General features: G+C 33.0%; 1 protein-coding gene and 2 long non-coding RNA genes across 3 annotated transcripts; all 3 read left to right on the top strand.

Annotated features, from left to right (window-relative positions):
• The first annotated feature begins 3344 nt into the window (after nt 1-3344).
• LOC120579747 (uncharacterized) lies at nt 3345-6204 on the top strand. The gene is made up of 4 exons (XM_039832460.1): nt 3345-3647; nt 4203-4330; nt 4589-4969; nt 5904-6204. The coding sequence occupies exons 1-3, from the start codon at nt 3422-3424 to the stop codon at nt 4700-4702; spliced, it is 468 nt and encodes a 155-aa protein (XP_039688394.1). The 5' UTR covers nt 3345-3421; the 3' UTR covers nt 4703-4969; nt 5904-6204.
• Nucleotides 6205-8351: 2147 nt separating this feature from the next.
• LOC120579727 (uncharacterized) lies at nt 8352-9660 on the top strand. The gene is made up of 2 exons (XR_005645471.1): nt 8352-9171; nt 9263-9660. It is a non-coding gene; the product is annotated as an uncharacterized lncRNA (long non-coding RNA).
• A 9563-nt stretch (nt 9661-19223) lies between these two features.
• Nucleotides 19224-25521, top strand: LOC120579404 (uncharacterized). Its single transcript, XR_005645198.1, has 5 exons — nt 19224-19301; nt 19428-22151; nt 22235-22406; nt 25316-25396; nt 25506-25521. It is a non-coding gene; the product is annotated as an uncharacterized lncRNA (long non-coding RNA).
• Nucleotides 25522-26207: the final 686 nt, after the last annotated feature.

Below are 26207 nucleotides of genomic sequence, written 5' to 3'. Positions count from 1 at the left end.
TTTTTAGGAGATTAAAATACCCCTGCATAAAAATAATATATGTAATTTAAAATTATTATTTAAAATAATTTTGATTACCAATTGTAGAAAAGTCAAATGATATTATTGGTCGTTATTAGAATATATTATGCCATTATTAGTCATGATAAAACATTATTTGTCATTATGTTTATTGTAATTCCTTTTCCTATATAAACAGTCTTGGACTGCAGAAATAAAATAAGAAAGAATCATTCTTCTAATCTCTCATATGATTTCTTATATGTTTTCCTAGATGGTATCATGAGCCTTATGGTTCGATTAGGGTTAACAACTTGCAAATAGTTAACTGCAAGTCTTAATCTTTTGCGATCCATCAAAATCACGATTTTTTTCGCCTCTCTAATGGCTCATCACAATCCATGCAAGACACAACAACCATTCCCGACCTGATGCTGAAAACAACTTTTATGACCACCACAGGTAGCGGCAGTCCAACTCAAGAACCAGAAACGGTAAACAATGGTAGCAGCACCATACCGATTGTCACCAACAACAACGACATCACCACTACTGGCAGCAGTGGTTCTGGTGGAGGTGTCCCTGGTGGTGGCAGTTCTGGTAGCGGCAATCCTTATGGCAACAGGAGCAAAAGTCTATGAGTAGTCTATGCCATATGCATGAGTAAATCCTTTAGCAACCAAGCGTGCCTTGTATCTTTCAACTATGTTGTCAGAGTTATACTTTACCGTAAAGACCCACTTACAACCGACAATTTTCCCTGTAGGTAAAGTCATGATTTTCCAAGTTTTATTCTTTTCAAGAGCTCTCATCTCCTCTAGAACAACTTCCTTCCACTTTGGATTTTTTAGAGTCTCACGTACATTTTTGGGAATTTCTACAGCAGACAACTGAGAGGTAAACACATCAAGTGAAGAAGACAAATTTGAGTATGACACAAATTTAGACATCGGATACGATCTAACCGGTTTCCTAATTGCTATAGGTATATGTAAATCAGGATCATCACTTGTAGTAATAGAAGAAGACTTACCACGTCACTTAGGAATAGAAGACTTACCAGGATTTGGATGATGATTAGGATCATTTCTTGGTTCATATTCTTGGCAGGGCTGGAGAATGGGTCCTTCATCTCCCCTTTTATGGTCCCTTCTTTCATAGACATTTCCCTTCCAAATAGGATCACTTCTATTAAACCTTATTTGTGTTTCTTTATTTGAGTCATTTTGTTGTGGCATTTCAGGCTCTTCCTCATTACTATCGATATCAAGAATTTGTTCATTATGGTTTTGATTTGAAAATGTTGCCCCATAATTCGTAGGTACCTCATTCACAGGCGGATTGAGTTCCATCGATTCTTGGGCATTTTCTTTTGGTGCACCAATGTTAGTCTCATAATTTTGTGACAACACTACATCACTTAAAGCAATAATATTTTCAAAAAAAGAATCTTCTTTCAAGTCCCCCCTCCCCCCTCCCAAGATGAATGTTATAAAAAAAAAGATTGATTCTCAACAAAAGTAACATCCATGTTTGCAAAAACCTTTTTTGTTTTTGGGTCAAAACACTTATACCCCTTTTGAGTTGGAGAGTAACCAATAAAAACACATTTGATGGCTCGAGTTTGCCGATATGTTTATGTTCATGAACAAAAGCAGTGCAACTAAAAACTTTTAGTGGTAATTCGGCAGACACACGAGTCAGAGGAAAATATTTTTTGAAAATATCAAGAGGGGTTTTGAAATCTAAAACTTTAGACGGCATACGATTAATTAAATATGAAGCAGTCAAACCAGCATCACCATAAATATTTTGGAACCTTGTTAGCAAAGAGTAAAGCTCTTGCAACCTCTAGAAGGTGCCTATTTTTTCTCTGCAATTCCATTTTGTTGGGGTGTATTAACACAAGAACTTTGATGAATAACCCCATTTTTATGGAAAAAATCGGACAAAACCATATTAAAATATTCTGTACCATTGTCACTTCTGAAGACTTCAACATTTGTTTGATATTGGGTCTGCACCATTTTATAGAAGTTCTTAACAGTTTGTCTAACTTCTGATTTTTCTTTTAACAAATAATCCCAATAAATTCTGGTATGATCATCAATAAAAGTTATAAACCATTTTTTATTTGAAAAAGTGCTTATTTTATTAAGACCCCAAACATCACTGTGAATAGCTGCAAAAGGCTTTGAATGCTTATATGGTTGTGTAGAAAAAGATGAACGATGATGTTTAGCAAATTCACGAGTTTCACAATGAAATAAAGTAGGATCCTTCTTAGAAAATAATTTAGGGAACAAGTGTTTCAAATACGAAAAACTAGGATATCCTAACCTTAAATGCCATAACATAATGTCATCATTATTAGAAAAAACAAAGCTAGATTCAAAGCAGGTACTTATTTGTTGAGAGATACGTTGGAGGTTTAATCCTCGTGATTGCTTACAATATGTATCCTAGTTTGTTTCTTTTTTTGTTTTCCTTGTTCATGTTGGACTTTGTCTTGTAACTCTTTTCAAGTCTTTTCTAGCACAACTTACATCGGAAGACTTGCTCGGTTTGATTAATATATTTCATTTTGACATTTAAAAAAAAATAAAAATTCAAACTTCCGTTACTTACATTTTTAATGTAACATTGAGATATTAAAAAATGTAAATTTCAATGTAGCAGAAACCAAAAAAATATTAAAAAATGAAATAAAATAAAATAAGAAGAAAAATGAAAAATGGAAAATAATTAACATATGCACTTACGCATGGGTAACTTTATCTTTGATTTACAACGGCAACACATACATTCCTCGAATTATGGTTAAAATGCCAGGTGTGAGTCAACCATAGTCAATCTGTTTGTGTGTGGCAGAAGAAGAGAGTGTTAGAATGCAAAAGAGTAATCAAAGAAACCATCAACACAACTCTTATGAAGAAACTATGGTTGGCGATGATTTCTTCTTCTTCAAGAAACATCGACATGCATTTTTGGGATTTCACTACGGTACATGTTTTTATCTCCATCTTCCTACTTCATTTTCACTTCATTTTCTCGGATTACTTCATTGAAAATTGTTTAGCCCAATGATGCCAAAATTAAGGGTTTTTGAAGTTATTATTATTATTATTATTATTATTATTATTATTATTATTATTATTATTATTATTATTATCATTTCGACCAATGAATGTGTTCCAAGTGTCTTTCATATGTACAAGTAACCGTTTCCTTGAAGTCAGTACTATTACTATCTTGACATGCAAAGGCTTTCTTGGCTTCACATTATACACACACACAAACTCATTGGGACGTTCTTTTTTTATTTGTATGCATAAGAAGCTTTCCAGTTTTCAGTTTTCTACGGCTTTTTGGCTTAGAAAAAGGTTGCGCGAGAGAGAGAGAGATTGTCGAGTGAGTGACAATGACGAATTGCACAGAGGAAAACAACTTGAGTTCATCTTCAACAACACCTACTGAGGTGCCTGAAGATTCTTCTGTTTTTGACAATTTCACTTCAATGAATCTTGAACTTTCTAATATCAATGAAGAAGACATGAGGATTCTAAGAAGGGTCAGAATTACAAGTCCACCAAATATTTGTATGACGAATGAGGTTGATGATCACAGTATTTCTGGAGATGAGAAAGGTTGTTTTTTTTAATTTGATTTTAATAATCTTTCTTTATGTGTGTGAACCTGTTCTTTCTGTATGTTGGTACCTTAGAAATGAAGTTAGGTTCTCTCTGATATATCAATTTTATTCTTCTTGGATGTATTTTATTGAAGAGATTGATTATATGTCAAGTCTTAAACTTAGCTCAGGAAAATTTTGTTCTTAATTTGGATGAGGTTAAAAATTAAACATTTTCTTTGTTATGGAGTTTTTAAAACTGAATAGGATTATCATGAAAACCTTTAAACCAAATCCTTTACAAATGTTTGCTAAAAAAAAAATTCTCCTGATTGAGAGGATTTGAATGATTTCAATCACACAAATAAGGGATGTAACCTCACATTCTTTTTAGCATTGATTTCTTTCTTTCTTTCTTGTTGATATTTTGTGATCTTGTGCATATGTATCAGTGTAGACATTTTTTTCTTCGGTTTTTTATTAAGTTTGAGACGTACTTTTTATGTCATGCAAATTGGAGTTCTCGTTCTAGAAATAACATTCTGATGCTGATCCATTTTGAACCCGACAGAAGATACTTCAGTTTCAAATCAAGTCGATCCGGATGAGGTTAATCTACCGATTGTAAAATGTCCTGTATGTGATTTCAACATTGAAGTTTCAACTGACCGTTCAGTAGATTATGATGCATATAATATGGTATGACCTCCTGAATTTCATAATTTATGTTTAGCAGAACTTGTTACTGAAGTATTTCTTTGGGTTTTTGTTAGATTTGGTTTCATTTTCCGATATTTCATGATTGAATGATAACTAGACTATTGTCATTGTTATAATTTGTAAAAATGAATGTCCTTGCTTAGCTGCTAATGAAATTGAACAGAGAATTTATGTATCAGCTTGATATAGTGCACTTGTCCTGATATCTGAATGACTGCTACACTGTTCCTATATCAGAATTGTCCTGTGTGTGATGAAAGCTTAGGGGAGGATGCAATCAGGATGGTTCAGAACACAAGCTTCCCAATCTCACAGAAGGTATCTGTAAATTATCTTGTGATTCTTATCTAACCCAATATAACGATGTATGCTTTCTACATAGTGGATTTGGAAACCTCGGAAAAAAAACGGCGTACAAAATGTTCATTGGGAAGTGCATGGCAAGAAAGATGCTTCTAGGGAACACAACAAACATGAACAAATGCCTGATTCAATTTCGCCAGCGTTTAGGGAGAATGTGTATCTTCAAAGCTTGAATTATATACTTTCAGATGAAGAAGATACCATCAGCAATGCCTCAGATGATGTCGTTGCAAACGACACATCCATTGCAAAAAGGTATTGTCCTTTGCATTCTATATGTTGTAATAGTGGTATGCTGGTATGAATAAAAAGAACAAAGTTGGGGAACTCCTAAATATAAACTAAACTCATTAAAGGCACATGATTAAAAATTAAACATTTTTTCCGTTGCAGTATTTGCAAATCTCTTGTTCTTAGATATGTTATAAATATAAACTAAACTTATAAGTGAATTAGTCTATCTGAATTTAATATCATTGTTCTCTTCATTAAATAAAAACTGCTTCATGTGGTAAGGAAAATTAGCAACTTACCATAGATTTCCAAATATTCTGCTTTTTCGAATTTTCATTTATCTAATATTCTTTCCATTTTAAGGTTACATTGAAAGATACGAGAGGTATGTGTATGTTTGATATCATACCCTCATTATCCCAAAAAAATTCTTGCAAAATTATATCTTAATTTGATTAAGGGAGTCACATAATGCATGCCAATACACACATGTACTGTTACTCACTTTAATAGCCTGTATTTGTTGACTTGAGATACAATTATGATGGTTTCTCTAAATATCATGATCTAAGTCTAAATGATCATTTAATAAGAGGTTTACGCATTAATTTATCATTATTTTCTTTCTGAATATGAAAACTTTCACTCCAAACCTTGAATTTTGTAAAGTTCTTTGGCACACCCTTCTATTGCCAGATTTACTTGATTGTGGTTAATATCTACCTGTGATATGGTTCACAATCACATTCTCTTGAAAAGTATATCTATACTCTTCGTCTCTTAGTACGTGTTTTTATAATTACTTGTAAAATGTGTAGAAATATTTGAATTCTAAAGTGGTAACCTGTAATACATTCCAAACATTCTCTTTTAAATATTTGTTGTATTGATTTTGAGTACTTTATACACATTAATAAGGTATGCTGTTTTTGGTATTGTGGTTTCATGTTTGCAGCATTGGGACAGATGCAACGGATACCAGGGATGAATTGGATGTCCAAGAGAGAAGAAAGAGAGCTACTTTTTCTCAGGAATTGCTTATGTCAACTTTGTTCTTAGAATAGTAGAATAGATAGACGCATTTGCGAGGAACTGCTTTATTAATTATATCTTCAGATACTTTTGATGATGCTTGTAAAATGAGGCATTGTGTTTTTCTTTTTCTGTTGCAATACCAACAGAAAAATATTCACTTTTGAGGTACTAAATGACTTTTTCTTCATGAGTGAGATACTGAAATTAGCTTCTCAGATTTTATGCAGGACTAAAACGAGATATTTCCTATTTGTTCATTCTTGCTAGTTATTTTTTCAAAATTATATCTTAATTTTGATTAAGGGAGTAATATAAACTTTTCCCTATTAAGGGAGTCATATAAACTTTTCCCTATTAAGGGAGTCATATAAACTATTAGCTGATTTGATTCTACACAATTTTTCATCAAATACTTTGTTCTACCATAAAATACTCAATTTTTCATCAAATTCTTTAAAAGCACTTTTTAAAGGTTACAGCAGAGTAAATTTTTCACTTGTAGGAAAGTCACTTTAAAAGCACTTTTCATCAAATTTTTGACTTCTTAGAATAACTGAATAGATAGGCATGCATTTGCGAGGAACTGCGTTATTAATTATATCTTCAGATAACTTTGATGATGCATGTAAAAAGAGGCATTGCGTTTTTTTCTGTTGCAATACCAACAGAAAAATATTCACTTGGTTATATTTTTGTTCATATAAACGTGGTGAAGACATGATATTACAAGCTTATTCACTTTTGAGGGACTAAATGACTTTTTCTTCATGTGTGAGATACTACATTAGCTTTTTCAGATTTTATGTAGGACTAAAAGGAGATATTTCCTATTTGTTCATATGGTTTTTCTAACTAAGTCTAGCTTGCACTATCCTACTCTGATTATTTAAACTTTAAACCAATATAATCGATAACGTAGCAATATATTTACTTAGTAGTTTGTCATTACTGTCTTTCTGCATATGAAAACCTGCATTCCTAACCATAAATTTTGTTCATTCTCGCATAATCCATTCGAGGTCTCCATAAAGATTTAGTTAAGATATCAGTTAACTAGTTAACTGATCATTTGAGATCACAAAAGAGGTTTTAATGATGCTATAAATAATATTTTCTCTAATAAAGTGGCAATCAGTGACACTCCAACTTCCAATTTCACCTTGTGCTTTCGAAGTTCCGAAGTAGTAGTTGTGTTGCAAAATTCGTGAGTTTGTACATCATCGACTGCATCACCATCTAAGTTGGCTGAATATGGAATGTCATATCACAAATATGTTTTATCTTAACGTGGAAGTAAATCCTACATACAATCGTTGATCATGTCAAAATTCAATTTATCAGATATCAATGTTTAGTACATTAAGATTTAAGATGCATCTGGTGGAGGCATTGTAGGATAATAAGATAAACTCTTGCCACAACTCGGTAACAACATCACAATATCTGCTAGAAAGTGTCTCTATTTATAAAAACAAAAAAAAAAAACTCATGTCCTTTGGTGAAGAAGAGAAACTACTCTTTAAAAGAGTTTCTTAAACGACCTTTTGAAAACATTAAATACAATTAAGAGTTTCTTAGGTAGTTGGTTTTTCTTTCCCTCTTCCATCTGAGTTTGAACCATGACTTTTCTTATCCCTCTGCTTTTTTCAGTTTCTGCTTTTCCCCGCAATAAGGAAAACAAAACAGTACAAAACCATTTTGCCTAATGATGCCAAAAATTTGTGTTGGTATTTGGGTTTGCCTAATGATGCCAAAGTGTCACTGAAGTAATTGTATTATTTGTCTACCAGTCAAATTTGCACAAACTTTAGTGTATATTTGACCAATGAATGTGTTTGGGAGGTTTTATATCTATCTATATATGTAAGTAGCTACCTCTACCTTGTAACCCATCAAACCAAAAAAATCTTTTCCGTTTTGTATGCCTTGTAGTATGGGAAAAAGTTAGTTAGGTTGCGTGAGGAGTGATTGTTGTGTGAGTGACAATGGCGAATTGCACCTAAGAAAACATGATATTTTTGCGTATGATATGGGATCAAACTGTGATTTAAGCCCATGATTATGAATGAAATTTTCCCAAATGATGCTCGAAGCTCAATATTGTAACTGGTAAAGCCACTTTTGTAACAGGACACCTGTCCAAGGTGCATGTAAGACAAGTTGCATTTTTCATGTAAGGCAAAGTGGCAAAGTGGACAGTTGCATGCATTGACAAGTTGCAAGATGCATGCGATACAAATGACATGTTGTACACTTGGTGTTTTGCATGGAAGACAAGTGGCTTATTGCATGCAAGGAACTATATTTTACCTCTCTTTTAAATAGCAAGTTCATTTCCACCATTTCATTCATCCCATCAAGTAGTAACTCAACAAAAACATTTAGAGCTTGTTGAGAGAGAGAAAATATAGAGTAAGGTTTCTCCTAGTGTTGAGATTGAGAGAAAATATAGAGAGGAAACATATGTTTTCTATCTTGTGCACAAATAAATATAGAGAGCAAAATGGGTTAAACTCCAACAAAAAAAAAAAAAAACACCTAGAAGCCTCTAGGGAAAGAAATACAACTATCGGTCACCAAAGCTACAAAAATAAAGCTTCCCAATCTTGGGACGATGAATTTGCCTCAGATCCTATTCAAATTCAAACACTTCTGGTGTGTAGATGAACTTGTCTCGGAATGGGGAGCAGGTGGAGGAGACACGAAAACTGGTTAGGGGGCAGATGAAACTTAGGTTGCTTGATGCAGCTCAGGTGGTGGTTACCTTGATGGGCCGCCATATGAAGGAACTACGTCTTGGCCACCTCCAACACCAATATGGTGCAGGTGCTGGCGGTGGCCATGTTGTAGTTTCTTCATATGGTGGCAGACTGATGTAACCAGCACCGAGCTGCATCAAGCAACCTCAGTTCCATCTACATCCTATCAAGTTTTCGTGTCTCCTTCACCTCTCCCCAATCTGAGGCAAGTTCATTTTCCCAACTACCAGAGGTGTCTGAAGTTGAACAAGATCTAGGACAAATGACATTTCATTCTTAAGAGACGCATGCCTCTTCTCCACAAAGTAAATCATCACTTTGGGTTTCTTCTTCTCCTTGGAAAGGGGAGCTATGGCAAGAAGTGTGTTGTTATGGCAAACCAATTTTTTCTTTCTGAGTTACCTTTGAAAAACCCTCCATCAGTATGATGTAAGTTCCACTTTCAATGATTTGTATAATTACTTACTGTTTATCCTTTTAATTATACTTATTGCTAGTATTTCTGCTCTTGGTTGCGTAGGTAACAATTACTCCAGAAGAGACGTCTAGAGGTGTGAATTGTGTTGTTATGGAACAACTTCTGAGGCTGTATCATGATTCATACTTGGGAAAGAGACTTCCCTATTATGATGGCCATAAGTGTCTGTATACTACATGCCCGTCCCCTCCAAATTGATGGGGCAAATCACTGAAGCCTCTAAACCTAACCCTTTTAAAATAATTGTAAAACAATATTTCCCCAAATTTAGAGAATTTGTAATGATGTATGTCACACAAATAAAGGGAAGGAATTGGGCTTTAGCACCATTTTTTTCTTGTTGGTATTTTGTGAGCTTGTGCATCTTTATGTATCAGTGTAAGACATTTATTTTTGCTCTTTTATTTTAAGAGCTGCTAATATAGCACATCTTTAGCATATTGGATAGCTAGCAAAATGTATGACTGGTTGGCCATGTGGTTACCGAGAAATTTAGTGCTATTTATTTTAAGTTTATGTTTTGCATTTCATGGCAATATTTAAATTGCATTTTTGGTCCCTTAACTATTTAGGTAGTATCGCTTTGGTCCCTTAATTAAAATTCGATTTATTTTGGTCTCTTAATTTCTTTCCGTTACACATTTTGGTTCTTTTCGTTAGTTTTAATTCAAAAGCGTTAGGTTTTCTTCTGGAATTTTTTTTGGATTCTTGTTGTTGAAGGTTGATGGAGATGATATGAAGATGAAAAAGAGGAGAAGAAGATGAAAAAAATCTAACATTTTTGAATTAAAACTAACGGAAAGGACCAAAATGTGTAACAGAGAGAAGTTAAGGGACCAAAATAAATCGAATTTTAATTAAGGGACCAAAGCGATACTACCTAAATAATTAAGGGACCAAAAATGCAATTTAGCCTATTTTCATCATGTTATGATATGGATATTTTCATGGCAATATTTTAAGTTCTTATGTGGGTACTATTATTAATTCAACATAAACAAACTCTATTCATCTTTAATGAAGCAAATAGCCTACACTATTATTTGCTAGACGACCAAACAATCAAGTAAAATACACAATTACAAAGGTCACCAGAAGCCAAACACTTTCAGGAATTCCACATCAAAACCCCTTTCAAATAAGAATAGTGTTGAACTTACTATGCACTAGTTAACTTTTGCAGCAAGTTAACTTGTTGCAAGTTATTCCACACCATTCTTATTGTGTATACTACATAGACTATCCTAGTTACATTACAGTTGAGTTAGTTAATGCCTGCTGTAGCATCTAAGGAGTTAGTCCGAGATTCAGAAACTATAAATATCTTGTAACAAACTCTTCAATATAGAATAATCACTTTTCTCATTTTTTTCATTTTCTTCTTCTCTATGCTTTAATCTCATGAAATAAATACATAAACATCACAATCCAAGGCCACACACCAACTCCATCTGATGCTTTAAAATCCAAGTATCCCGATAGAGTGTACCAAGGCAATACACCACTACATACTATGTGGCGCTGACTTGACCTTTTTATTTTTTTAATTGTCTACATCAGATTTTATTTTTTAAAATATTTGAAAATAAATTTTCAAAAATAAAAAAAATCAGAAAAATATTCAGATTTTAAAAATCGAAAAAAAAAGTTTTTTTTCTTTCAAATATTATAAAAATCAGAAAAAATATTCGGTTTTTTTTTTTAAAGATTCTGGAGTTTAATTTTCAAAATAAAAAAAAGTTAAATTAGAAAAAACAAATTCATATTTTTTTCCCAAAAAAAAACAGTTTTAAAATTTTTTCTACAAAACAAAATTCTGGAAAATATTTTATTTTTAAAAATCTGGATACAAATTTAGAAAAAATTCAGATTTTTATAAAATCATTTTTGAAATTAAAATTTTAGAAAAAAATTATTTTCTAATTTAAATAAAAAATTTGGTAAATATTTTTCGTAATAAAAAAAAAATTCCTGAATTTTTTTATTTTCAAATTTTTAAAATTATTTTTATTTCTAAATTAATATAAATGAATTTATATTATAACTTTTTTAAAAAAATAGTCACAAATGCCACGTGTAGCCTTAGAAAAATAAAAATAATTATACAGTCAACACGCCACATAAGCATATATGCACAGTCAGCATGCCACACATTGTACCACGTCAGCAAATATGCACAGTCTTATGGGGGAGGGGTGTTTTCCGGAAAAAAAAGTTTTACAAGGATGGAAATCAAACGAAAATTTTATAGGGACGAAAACCGAAAATGACCTATATTACAGGGGTGAAAAACACTATTAACCCTAAATTATAAGCTCGATCGTGAAACAAATGTCAATCATGAAACAATGTTTTTTTTTCTTTCATCTAATGACTTATAACCTATAATTTATCGAAAATGAATTGAGTGAAGTGAATCCAGGTGCGGTCAAGCTGCATTCTTAAAATGTGATATGTCTGATTTTGATGGGATGATTGTGATTTCGCTATAGCTGCATGGGTTATCTTATCCATCAATCCCAAAATAATTGACTTTAGTTGACTATGTGACTATTCGCATAATATATTTTGATCATACTTTTCTACTAATATATAAAGACATATATGATTTCTTAAAAAATAAATGGTTGCATATAACATGTTAGATCTATCTCAATAAATAATTTAAAAAAAAATTAATTTTAATGAATTTTAAAAAATTATGCATTAATACATGTGAAATTTTATGTTTGCATATCTATGTCATCATAGAACGTAAGTGACTGCTCAAAAATCATGCAAGTCTTGTAAGATTTGCTAGAATTAATAACATTATTTTCTGTGAGTCATCCGAAGTCAATCTGTTTCTGTCAGAAGAAGAAGAAACGATGATTTTGTTATTCATCATCATCAGAAGAATTCATTCAAATCATTTCCCTCTATAACCTAACACCATGAACATGCACATGCACTTCAGGGCTTTCACTAAGGTACATGTTTTAATCTCCTCTTCCTTCATCACTTAATTTTTTTTTTTTAAAGTTATTAATTATTATTTGTCTTCTGTTGAGATAACTAGAGTTAGTTAAGGTGGTTAGAGTTGCTTGAATGTTAGTTAGAGAGAACTATAGTTAGTTACAAGTAGTTAGGGTAATTGAGGTCTAATTAACAACCGTTTTCCATTTGTTCTTATCACATGATACATATTATACAAACACAATATAAGTAGCTACCTCCCTCGTAACCCATCAAATCAAATAAGCTTTTCAGTCTTTTAGAAGAAAAGGTTGCATGAGAGAGTGATTGTTGAGTGAGTGACAATGACGAACTGCACAGAGGACAACAACATTGGAGCTTCATCTTCAACAACACCTACTGAGGTGTCACAAGATATTCCTGTTTTTGATATTCGCATGATGAATAAAGTTGACGATCACAGTATTTCGGTGGATGAGAAAGGTTGTTTTTTATATTTGATTTTAATAATATTTATGCATGTGTGTGATTACTATGTTCTGTATGATATATCAATTTTGTTCTTCTTGGATGTATTTTATAGAATAGATTGATTATATGTCAAGTCTTCAATTTACCTTAGAAATGATGTCCTCCTGAGTATGGATTGGATGGACCCTGAAAGTTTGTTGTTAATTTGGATATGATGAAGGAAAAGTGAGGTTAAAAATTAAACCTTTTCGTTGTTATGGAGTTTTTAAAACTGAATGGGATTATTATGAAAACCTTCAAACCAAATCCTTTACAAATGTTTGCTGAAACAAATTTTCTCCTTTTTAGCATCGTTTTCTTTCTTTCTTTCTTTCTTTCTTTCTTTCTTTCTTTCTTTCTTTCTTTCTTTCTTTCTTTCTTGTTGGTATTTTTGATCTTGTGCATATGTATCAGTGTAAGACATTTTTTCTTCGCTTTTTTATTAATTTTGAGACGTAGTTTGTATGTCAAGCAAATTGGAGTTCTTGCTCTAGAAATAACATTCTGATGCTGATTCATTTGAACCTAACAGAAGATACTTCAGTTTTAAATCAAGTTGATCCGGATGAGGTTAATCTATTGATTGTAAAATGTCATGCATGTGGTTCCGACATTGAAGTTTCAATTGGCCGTGACCGTTCAGTAGATTATGATGCATATAATACGGTATGACCTCCTGAATTTTATAACTTATGTTTAGCAGAACTTATTTCTGAAGTATTTCTTTGAGTTTTTGTTGGATTTGGTTTCATATTCCGATATTTCTTGATTGAATGATAACTGGATTATTGATATTGTTATAATCTGTAAAAATGAATGTCCTTGCTTAATATAGGTATTGTACTTAAAATTTCTATATCAGCTTGATGTAGTGCACTTGTTCTGATCTTAATAAAAAGATGAGCATGAAGCAACCATTTTAGTCAAAAACTAAGGAAAATTGAAACAAGACATTTCTAAGCATTTTTGTACTTAGTTATAATTGAAAATTGGTATCTGAGTGACTGCTTCACTGTTCCTATATCAGATTTGTCTTGCGTGCAATAAAGGCTTAGGGGAGGATGCAATCAGGATGGTGCAGAACTCAATCTTCCAAATCTCACAAAAGGTATCTGTAACTTATCTTGTGATTTATGTGCTTTAATTGTAAAATTGCTTAGTTTCTGCATAGAAGTATTTGATTCTTATATAACCCAATTCATTATGCTGATATAACGATGTATGCTTTCTACATAGGGGATTTGGAACCCTCGGAGAAACGGAGTCTCACATGTTCATTGGGAATTGCATGACAAGAAAGATGCTTCCTGGGAACCCAACAAACATGAACCAGTGCCTGATTCAATTTTGCCAGCGTCTAGGGACAATGTGTATCTTCCAAGCTTGAATGATATGCTCTCAGATGAAGAAGATACCATCAGCAATGCCTCAGATGTTGTCATTGCAGAAGACACATCCATTGCAAAAAGGTATGATCCTTTGCAGTCTATATGTTGTAATGGTGGTACGCTGGTAAAAAGAAAAAGAACAAAGTTGGGGAACTCATAAATATAAACTAAACTCATTAAAGGAACATGATTAAAAATTAAACATTTTTTCCTTTGCAGTATTTGCAAATATAAACTAAACTTATAAGTGAATTAGTCTATCTGAATTTAATATCATTGTTCTCTTCATTAAATAAAAATTGCTCCATGTGGTAAGGAAAATTATGCAGCTAATGGTGTTAGCAACTTACCATAGTTATTCTGCCTTTTCAAATTTTCATTTATCTAATATTCTTTCCATTTTAAGGTTACATTGAAAGATACGAGAGGTGTGTGTATGTCTGATATCATACCCTCATTATTCTAAAATTTTTTCTTCCAAAATTATATCTTAAATTATAAAAGGGAGTCACATAATGCATGCCAATACACACATGTGCTAACACTCACTTTAATAGCCTGTATTTGTTGACTTGAGATACAATTCTGATTGTTTCTCTAAATCTCATGATCTAAGGCTAGGGTTGCACTAACCTACTATAATTGTAATTACTATATTAGTATACTGACAGTCTAAAGGATCATGTAGCAAGAGGTTTACTCATTAATTTCTCATTATTTTCTTTTTGAATATGAAAACTTTCATTCCAAACCTTGAATTTTATAAAGTTCTGTGGCACTCCCTTATCTTGCCAGATTTACTTGATTGTAGTTCACAATCATATTCTCTTGAGAAGTATATCTTTAGTCTATACTCTTCGTCTCTTAGAACAAGTTTATTTATTTCTAGCAATATCTGAATTCTAAAGCGGTAACCTGTAATACATTCCAAACATTCTCTATTAACTATTTTCTGCATTGATTTTGAGTACTTTATACACATTAATAAGGTATGGTGTAGTGTTTTTTCAAATTAGTTACTGAAACAAGGTTTAAGAAAAGTATCTTCCTATACACAACCAACACAGAAATTTTGGTGTTTTGCTGTATTGATTTTAGTTTTTTTTTCTTTCATGTTTGTAGCATTGGGACAGATGCAATGGATACCAGGGATGAATTGGATGTCCAAGAGAGAAGAAACAGAGCTACTTTTTCTCAGGAATTGCTTATGTCAACTTTGTCCTTAGAATAGTAGAATAGATAGGCGCATTTGCGAGGAACTGCTTTATTAATTATATCTTCAGATAGTTTTGATAGTTTTGACGATGCTTGTAAAAAGAGGCATTGCGTTTTTCTTTCTGTTGCAATACCAACAGAAAAATATTAACTTTTGAGTTACTAAATGACTTTTTCTTTATGTGTGAGATACTGAAATTAGCTTCTCAGATTTTATGCAGGACTGAAACGAGATATTTCCTATTTGTTCATTCTTGCTAGTTTATTTTTTCAAAATTATATCTTAACTTTGATCAAGGGAGTCATATAAACTATTAGCTGATTTGATTCCACTCAATTTTTCAACAAATTCTATAAAATCACTTTTTAAAGGTTACAACAGAGCAAATTTTTTACTTCTAGGAAAGTCCACTTAAGCATATAGTTTTCTCTTTTCATCCCTAGAAGGAAATTGATCTCCTACTATTTAGTTGATTCACACGCTTCTTCTTTATTCCAAAGGGATGTGGAACGTCAAGAACAAATGAGGCGATTCATGTTTTTCTTTTCTTTTCAGTTCTCTATTTTATTTAGGCATCGCATACCAACCAATTTTTAGAAAGAATGATTTGGTAAGAGTCATCCTACTCATTAGCAAGTCTTTTATAGTCAAAACCTCAAATAAAAAACATTTGGGGAGATACAATTCATATGGTTTCTCTAACTAAGTCTAGCTTGCACTATCCTACTATGATTATTTATAATGAACTTAAACTTTAAACCAATTTAATCAATCACGTAGCAAGATATTTACTCAGTAGATCTTTCTGCATATGAAAACTTGCATTCCTAGCCTTAAGTTTTGTAGAGTTGTGTGAAATCACCCTTTTATTGCCAGAATTACTTGACTGTTAATGTGGTGTGGCATCGGTTGAGCGACTGATTTTATTAATTAATACCTCTCTTCCAACTTTGAATTAATTAAACTTACTAAGTTACTGGTTATCATCAATTGGACTCTCACCTCACAAGATCACCCATTATATAAGCAAGCTGATTTGATTCCACTCAATTTTTCATCAAATACTTTGTTCTACCATAAACTTGACTATAAATCTATATATTTTTTGACGCAATAAATCAATATTCTTTTGAAACCACTATAGGTATAGAGTGAAACGATGAGACCACTCCACCAACCAACAAAATATAATAAGTTTAAACTTAAGTACATATTTTGGAAATTCTCAAACAGGATCTGAGTGAAATTGGATCTAAATCCTTTAAGCAAGGTCTCAAGTTGAAGTCTTATGGATGAAATAAGTGATTGAAAGGAGAGACAACATTAAAGTTGGTCATTAGAAAAATTTGAGTTAGTAGATAACATCATGATAAATAAAAACCTTGAAATTTCTGTAGTTAAATAAGAATAAATTTCTTAGAAAAAGTGACAATTGTGAAGAGACTGAGGGGCTTATAATTTTCCAAATTTATTTTATAAGAACAGCATTAATTTTTGGCTGAGAAGAAGAAAAAAGAAATTGTGGTTAAAATTCACGTATACGTCATTTAATTTGTAGTCAAATGGTGAAGATGGTCGATGATGACAACAACAATCACTTTTACTATAGTAGTTGCTTTTCTTTCCCTCTTCCATTTGAGTTTGAACCATGACTTTTCTCATCCCTCTTTTTTCAGTTTCCGCTTTTACCGCAATTAGGAAAACAAAACAATACAAAACCATTTAGCATAATGATTTCACATTTACTATAGTAATTTCTACGTAACGGAATTGAAACTCACGAATGATTTCACATTACATGGCAAGAAAGATGCCTACTATGATATATAATGATGTTAAATTTTGCGATACAATTCAGATGGTTTATCTAAATATTATGATCTAAGACTAGCTTTGAACACCCTACTATGATATATAATTACTAAATTGACAATTTAAAGGATTGTGTAAAGAAGGTTTACGCATTAATATTTATCGTTGTTGCTTTTCTGAATATGAAAACTTTCATTCCAAACTTTGTGTAGTTGTGTGACAATCCCTTTATTGCCGGAATTACCTAACTGGTTAATATCTTCCTGTGGTATGGTTCACAATCACATTCTCTCGAGAAGTAAATCTTTATTACTATGGTACATGTTTTTCACTTCATTTTTTTCTTTCCCTTTAAGTTTAAACCATGGATTTTATTCTCCGTCTGCCTTTTCAGTTTTTACTTTTCCCCCACGCCAGGGAAAAGAAAAATCATTTGGAGTTACATTACAATATTGTGTAGTAGTTTGGGTTAGTTTAATGAACAAGGTATGCAATGATTATTTGTCTCAAGCAACTCAAATTTTGAAAATATTATTACTGTAAATTTGACCAATGAATGTATTCCAAGTGTACTTTATCTGTACAAGTAACCGATCCCTTGAAGTGAGTATTATATCCCAAAGGCCATCTTGGTTTCAAGGGTGATAAAAATTTCTTAGCTTATTTTAATCACAATGTTCAGTTTATGGAAAATTTGAATTTAATTAATACAATAATTAAAAATTGTTTTCCATTTTTGCTTATCACAATTTACACACACACCCTCATTGGGAGGTTTTTTGTTGTTTATAAGCTACCTCATCAAATGTTAAAACTTTTCATTTTTTTTTATGCCTTTATGTTTGAGAAAAAGGTTGAGTGAGTTGTGCTGTGAGTGAAAACATTGTGGGCACTTCTTCTACACCAGTGCCTACTGTGGTGCCACAAGATTCTTCAGATTTTGAAAATTTGGCTTCAATGAATCTTGAACTATCTGATTTCAATGAACGCATAAGGTTGCTGAGAAGGATCAGATCTCGTGGCCGAGAAGACTATCTTATTGGGAATCAGGTTGATTAATGACAGCACTTATGAAGAAGAAAAATATTGTGTTCTTTTTCTTAATAAGTTTTGTTTGATCTGTGTGTGTGAAAAAATGTGTTCTTTTTCTTAATAAGTTTTGTTTGATCTATGATTTTGTGTGATAGGATCTCTGAACTTAAGATTGGGGGAGTTTTTTTTATCTGTTTGATCTATGATTTTGTGTGATTTTTGGTACCTTATAAATTAAACAAGATTAATAAGTGCTGTTTGATCTATGATTTTTTGTGTGATAGGATCTGTGAACTTAAGATTGGGAATTTTTCTGAATAGAATTGATTGATCAGGATGTCCTCCTGAGTATTGATTGCATATGCAATGATGGTTTGTTGTGTATGTGGATGGTAGAGAAAGGAGGAAAAGGGAGGTGAAAAATTAAACCTTTTTCTTGTTGTGAAATTCTCTAACCTGATGAGGATTATCATTAGAGACTATAAAACTAACCTATTTAAAAAAAAATTGCGAAAACAAATTTTCCTCTAATTTAGAGAACTTTCAATGATTTAAATCACACAAATAAGGGAAAGGAAGACTTTAGCACAATTATTTTTTGTTGCTTGTTGATATTTTGTAAGCTTGTGCATCTGTATCGGTGTAAGACATGCATGCATAGAGTTTTATTATTCTCGGTGTACTGCTCTTATTTTGCTGATTCTGATCTATTTTGAACCTAACAGGAGGCAATTCAATCTTCAATCTTATTGATCTTGATGGTGATTCTTCATCTGCTACAAAATGCCTCACATTCAATTTTGTAATTGAAGTTTCTGCACTACGTGACCGTTCGGAAGATCAGACATACGACTCATATACTATGGCATGACCTCCTGGTTTTTATAATTTATGTTCAGAAAAACTTATTGACTTGGTTTTATAAATTGATGTCTTTACCTATATATATATAGCAGCTTGATATAGTGCACTGTGTTGATCTTAAAAACTAAGGGAAAAATGAAATAAAAGATTTCTAAACATTTAACACAGGTATAGTACTTAGATATAATTGAAATTTGATATTTGAATGACTGCTTCAATGTCCCTATATCAGATATGTCCTGTGAGCCATGAAAATTTGGGGGAGGAGGCAATCAGGGTGCCGTAGAGTTCAAGCTTGCAAAAGGTATATGTTGCTTATCTCGTGATTTATGTTTTAATTGTAAAATAGCTCAGCTTCCGGGTAGGAGTATTGGATTCTTATGTAACTTAATTCATTTTGTTAATATAATGATGTGTACTTTCTACATAGCGCAATTGGAACACGCGGAAAAACGGTGTCTCCATTGTTCATTGGGCATTGCATGAAAAGGAACATGCTTCTCGGGGAAACAACAAATGAACCAACTTTGGATTCACTTTTGTCACCATCTCAGCACAACCGTAAATGTTCCAAGCTCCAACAAGTTTTTCTCAGATGAAGATACCATCAGTAATGCCTCAGATGATACCATTGCAAAAGGCATTCCCATTGGAAAAAGGTATAATCCTATTCTTGGATATGTCTATCTGAATTTAATGTCATTGTTACTCATTCATTGTTCTCTACATTTAATAAAAATATTGTTTCTTGTCGTATGGAAAATTATGTACCTAATGGTGCTACCATAGATTTCCAAATTATTGTACTTTATATTACATTTCTCAATTATTTGTGGATCTACATGATATCATGGAGATTTTATTCAGTGAGAGATTATCACTAGTGTCTAAATTCCATTCATGATGACATCACATATAAGAAACAAGACATTTATGTTCCCGCTCTTCGGTTTTTTATTTCTCTAATATTCTTTCTGTTTTAAGGTTGCTTTGAAAGATACAAGGTTTGCGTAGATGATAATATGATTTCATTCTCTTATCCTCCCTAATTTGTTCTTCCAAAATTATATCTTAAATTTGATTAAGGGAGTCACATAGTGTATGCTAGTACATACACCCACTTAAATAGCTTGTATTTATTGACTTGAGATACAACTCAGATGGTTTCTCTAAATCTTGTGATATAAGTCTAAGCTTTTCATTAACCTACTATTGTTATAATTACTATATTGATTGATAATTTAAAGGGTAATGTAGAAAGAATTTTACTCAGTATCAATATTGTCTTTCTGAATGTGAATTCTTTCATTCCAAACTGAGGGGATTTTATTTTTCCAAATTTATTTTGTAAGAATAAAATTATTTTTTGTAAGTATGAGAAGAGTGCAAAGAATAATCAAAAGAATAAGTAGATGAAGCGATGGTCAGTGGTAAATGGTGAAGATGACCAATGATGACAGCAACAATCACTTTTACTATGGTAATTGTTTTTCTTTCAATTTGAGTTTGAACCATGACTTTTCTTATCCCTCTGCTTTTTCAGTTTCTGATTTTCCCCGCAAGAAGCATAATGCTTTTGCCTAAAGATGCCAAAATGTTTGGTTACTTCATTGAAAATTGTTTAACCTAATGCCAAAATTCAGTGTCAATGACGTAATTGTGTTATTTGTCTGCTACTCCATATTTGACAAAAAATTTAGTGAAAATTGTTCAAGTTCCAAGTGTTCTTCATCTGGGAGGTTTTTTTATGTATATAGGTTTGTAGCTACCTCTTACTCGATTGTAACCCGTCAAACCAAAACATCTTTTCAGTTTTTCACGCCTAGTTGCATAAGAAAAAGTCTGCTTGTGAAAGTGATTGTTTGTGAGTGAATAAGAATGAAAGACTGCACAAAATAAAATGTGAGCTATTCTTCTTCAACAATGGAACTTGAACTTTCTGATTACATTGGCTATGTTACCGGTGTATGATTTTTGTTAATGTTTTATGAATTATATAGTAATTTAGTCTGTTGTGTTGTGTGTGTGCACCTTTCAATATGGTTTGGAATAAATATGATGGTCAGCAGAGGAGTCCACCGCCTCAACAAGAAGTTGAAGTATACGGGGGTGCTGGATATCAATAAGGGGGAGAACCTCAAGGAGGTCGAGGCAGGGCTCCGCAAGTTGGACGCAGAAATTATGGCGATGAATGTGATGGCTTTGGTGGTGGTGGACATGGTGATTGGAAGATGAACTTGCCTCAGATACTATTCAACTTCAGACACTTCTGGTGGCTAGAAAGATGAGTTTTCCTTGGATTAGGGTGCAGATGGAACTGAGGTAGCTTGGTGCAGCTCGGGTGCTGGTCACCTCGGTGGGCCTCCATATGAAGGATCTATGTCATGGTCATTGCCACCACCGTAGAAACCTCTGCCACCTTCATATCCACAACCTTGTTGCTGAGAAGGCCCTCCTCAGCCCCAACAACAGTATGGTGCATACTACTCTCGGTGTTGAGGAGGGTCTTCTTAGCAAGGAGACCGTGGATATAAAGGTGTCAGACGTGGAAATGATGGTGGTGCAGGTGCTGCTAGTGGCCATGACGTAGTTCATTACTATGGCAGCCCCCCGAGGTAACCAGCATCCGAGCTGCACCAAGCTACCTCAGTTCCATCTACACCCGATCAAGTTTTGGTGTCTCCTCCACCTTCTCTCCAATCTTAGGCAAGCTCGTCTTCCCATTCACCATGAAGTGTCTGAAGTTTAACAAGATCTGAGGAAAGTTAATCTTCCAACCACCATGTCCACCACCACCAAAACCATCACATCCACTGCCATAGTTTCCGCATCCACCCTGCAAACCCCAGCCTCGACCTCCTTGAGGTCCTCCCCCTCCTTGACATCCAACACCCCCATATACTTCAACTTACTCTTTAGGTTGTGGATTCTTCTGCTGACCATCAGATCTTTTGGCCCCACCGGGTCCATCAGGTCTCCTCTTCCAATCTGAGGCAAGTTCATTCTTAGGGAAGTCACGCCCCTCCTCCACAAAGTAAATCATCACTAAGGTTTCCCCTTCTCCCTGGAAAAGGGAGTTATGACCAGAAGTGTGTTGTTATGGCAAACCTTTTCTTTTGTCGAGTTACCTGAAAAAGACAATCATCAGTATGATGTAAGTTCCACTTTCAATGATTTGTAGTAATTTCTTACTTTTTATCCTTATATTTATACTAATTGCTAATGTTCTTGTGCTAGAAATAACTTGCTGATGCTGATGTATTTTGAACATAACAAAAGATACTCCAGTGTTCAATCATGTTTATTTGGATGAAGTTTCTCTATCGCTAGTAAAATGCCCCGTATGCTATTTTGACTAGAAGTTTCCGTCCATTGGGTCGGTTCAAAAGATTATGATGCAATTACTATGGTATGACCTCCTTGATTTTGTATTTTATGCTTAATGGAACTTTATGCTGAAGTATTGTTTTAAGTTTTTGCTAGATTTTGTTTCCTTTTCATACATTCCTTGATTGATTGATAACCGGCATGTTGAGATTGTTATAATTTATAAAATTGAACCTCCTTGCTTAGCTGTTAATGAAATTGAAAGAAAATTGTAATCAGAATTCTTCGGTTGAACATCATCTAAGAAACACACCAGAAGGACATTGGAATTCTTTGGTGCCAAGGATTAAACATCATTTGATTGGTGTCATTATGTTGATGTAAGTGAGGCATTAGATAAACAGATTGGTACAACGTAGTCTTTGAGAAAGAACTCAGGCTATTTCTCAAAGACTTCAATTTTGTTTTACGTAATCTCTGAAAATCAAAATAGCTTTAGCCCTGGTCAAAGCATTATTGAAAATGTTGCTATTGATTTGCAGGAAACCATTTATTCTTTTAGGCATTTGCACACAAAAGCTTAATGCTTTATTAAGCTTCACCTTGAGAAAAGTTATGATTGTATCATGTCATATATAAACCAGCTTTGCATTCCAGCTAAATAGAAGGCATATCTCATTGTATCCCATCTGCTTTTCTTTGAATCAATCGTATGGAATGAGTAAATTGTTGATCTTATTGAGTTTTCCAAAGGGATACGTTAAACAGGCTTTCACATGGTACATGTTTTTTCCTCCTCTTCCTTCTTCACTTCATTTTTTAGAAGCAATTGTTATTTGTCTTCCATGCAAAAGAAAGTGTAAATTGGACCAATGAAATGTGTTCTAAGTGTCCAACCTCTGTACAAGTAACCATTTTTCTTGAAGTAGTACTATCTTGATGATGCAAAGGCCTTCTTGGGAGGTTTAATAGAATTTCTTGGCTTATTTTAATCACAATGTTCATTTTACGGAAAATAAGAATTTAATAGGGCAATTAAAAATTGTTTTCCATTTGTGATTATCACATCAGACACACACACAGGCACACATACAAACTCACATTATCACATTATATCAATTTCCATCGTAGAAAGAGAAATGATCATGATTCAAGTGCTTTCTCGCCAGAAGGAATACATCGAAAGACGATAATCGTAGCAAATTATCTTCCTCTAAATTCTAAAAAGGATGACATTACTGGTAGATGGTGCTTTAGTTATGATGAAGATTCAATTTTTAGGCAGTTAAAGGATGGTCTCTCTTATGATATTGATGTTGTTTACGTGGGATCTCTGAAAATTGATGTTGATAAAAGTGAGCATGAGAATGTTTCCTAGATGTTGGAGGAATTCAATTGCTTCCCTACTTTTATTCCTTCAGAATCTAGAAAAAGTTTTATGACGAATTCTGCAAGAACTATTTGTGGCCTCTATTTCATTACATGTTTCCTATGTATCACAGTTACTGCAGTGGCTTCAATGGGTAACTTTGGCAGACTTATGTTTGTGCTAACAAGATATTTGCCAAACGGTCACGACATAATTTTATTGGCAAATATCTTGTTAGTAGAAACATAAGCCTGCCAAAGTGACTCATCAAAGCCATTGCAGTAACTCTGATACATAGGAAACATGTAATGAAATAGAGGCCACAAATAGTTCTTGCAGAATCCGTCATAAAACTTTTTCTGGATTTCTGAAGGAATAAAAGTAGGGAAGCTATTGAATTCCTCCAACAACTGGGAAACATTATCTTGCTCACTTTTATCAACATCAACCTTCAGAGATCCCACGTAAACAACATCAATATCAGAAGAGAGACCATCCTTTAACTGCCTAAAAATTGAATCTTCATCATAACTAAAACACCATCTACCAGTAATGTCATCCTTTTTAGAATTTAGAGCAAGATAATTTGCTATGATTATCATCTTCCAATGTATTCCTTCTGGCGAGAAAGCACTTGAATCATGATCATTGCTCTGCCTACGATGGAAATTGATATTATCTGCAGAAACTAAGTCCACCAGATTAATGCATGATCCCATTCTTTCCACTATTTTACTCAACTTCGCAGTTTAATGCATGATCCCATCCTTGTTATGGAGTTTTTTAAACTGATTAAGATTATCATGAAAGCCTCTAAACCAAACTCTTTTCAAATCTTTGTTGAAACAAATTTTCTCCTAATTCTCTCAATTAGGAGAAAATTTGGATGATTTCAATCTAAAAAAAAAGGAATGTAGCCTCACATTCTTCTTAGCATCGTATTCTTTCTTTATTTATTTCTTTCTTTTTCTGTGATTTTGTGCATATGTATCAGTGTAAGACATTTCGTTTTCGGTTTTTTAATAATTTTGAGACTTACTTTGTATGTCATGCAAATTGGAGTTCTTGTTCTAGAAATAACATTCGGATTCTGATCTATTTTGAACCTAACAGAAGATACTTCAGTTTCAAATCAAGTTGATCCGGATGAGGTTAATCTAACGATTGTAAAATGTCCTGTATGTGATTTCGACATTGAAGTTTCAACTAGCCGTGACCGTTCGGTAGATTATGATGCATATAATATGGCATGACCTCCTGAGTTTTATAATTTATGTTTAGCAGAACTTGTTACTGAAGTATTTATTTGGGTTTTTGTTAGATTTGGTTTTCTTTTCCGATATTTCTTGATTGAATGATAATGGGACTATTGACATTGTTATAATTTGTTAAAATGAATGTCCTTGCTTAGCTGCTAATGAAATTGAAAAGAAAATTTCTGTGTCAGTTTGATATAGTGCACTTGTCCTGATCTTGATAAAAAGATGAGCATGAAGTAACCATCTTAGTCAAAAACTAAGGAAAATTGAAACAAGACATTTCTAAATATTTAACATAGGTATTGTACTTGATTATATTTGAAATTTGATATCGAAATGAATGCTTCACTGTTCCTATATCAGATTTGTCCTGTGTGTGATGAAAGCTTAGGGGAGGATGCAATCAGGATGGTGAAGAACTCAAGCTTCCCAATCTCACAAAAGGTATTTATGTGCTTTAATTGTAAAATAGCTCAGTTTCTGCGTAGAAGTATTTGATTCTTATCTAACCCAATTTATTATGCTGATATAACGATGTATGCTTTCTACATAGTGGATTTGGAAGCCTCGAAAAAAAAACGGCATCTCACATATTCATTGGGCATTGCATCATAAGAAAGATGCTTCCTGGGAACACAACAAACACGAACCAATGCCTGATTCAATTTCGCCTGCGTTTATGGACAATGTGTATCTTCCAAGCTTGAATGATATTCTCTCAGATGAAGAAGATACAATCAGAAATGCCTCAGATGTTGTCGTTGAAAACGACACATCCATTGCAAAAAGGTATGGTCCTTTGAAGTCTATATGTTATAATGGTGATATGCTGGTATGAATAAAAAGAACAAAGTTGGGGAACTCATAAATATAAACTAAACTCATTAAAGGAACATGATTAAAAATTTAACATTAGTCTATCTGAATTTATATCATTGTTCTCTTCATTAAATTAAAACTGCTTCATGTGGTAAGGAAAATTATGCAGCTGATGGTGTTAGCAACTTAATTACCATAGATTTCCAAATATTTTGCTTTTTGGAATTTTCATATATCTAATGTTCTTTCCATTTTAAGGTTACATTGAAAGATACGAGAGGTGTGTTATTAAGGTTACATTGAAACATACATACAAGAGGTGGGTGTATGTGTGATATCATACCCTCATTTTCCCAAAAAAAATTCTTGCAAAATTATATCTTAAATTTGATTAAGGGAGTCACATATTGCATGCCAAATACACACATGTACTGAT

Source organism: Medicago truncatula, chromosome 3 (genome assembly GCF_003473485.1).
Source record: "Medicago truncatula cultivar Jemalong A17 chromosome 3, MtrunA17r5.0-ANR, whole genome shotgun sequence".
In the NCBI taxonomy this organism is placed as follows: Eukaryota; Viridiplantae; Streptophyta; class Magnoliopsida; order Fabales; family Fabaceae; genus Medicago; species Medicago truncatula.
The sequence above is the reverse complement of the archived record's forward strand: the minus strand, read 5'-3'. Positions and strand labels throughout refer to the sequence as shown.

Excerpts from the sequence above, each read along its gene's own strand:
- LOC120579747 (XM_039832460.1), top strand. The coding sequence starts at position 3,422 with ATGACGAATTGCACAGAGGAAAACAACTTGAGTTCATCTTCAACAACA. Across the intron at positions 3,648-4,202 it reads TATTTCTGGAGATGAGAAAG|AAGATACTTCAGTTTCAAAT; the intron begins GTTGTTTTTTTT and ends TGAACCCGACAG. Across the intron at positions 4,331-4,588 it reads ATTATGATGCATATAATATG|AATTGTCCTGTGTGTGATGA; the intron begins GTATGACCTCCT and ends TTCCTATATCAG.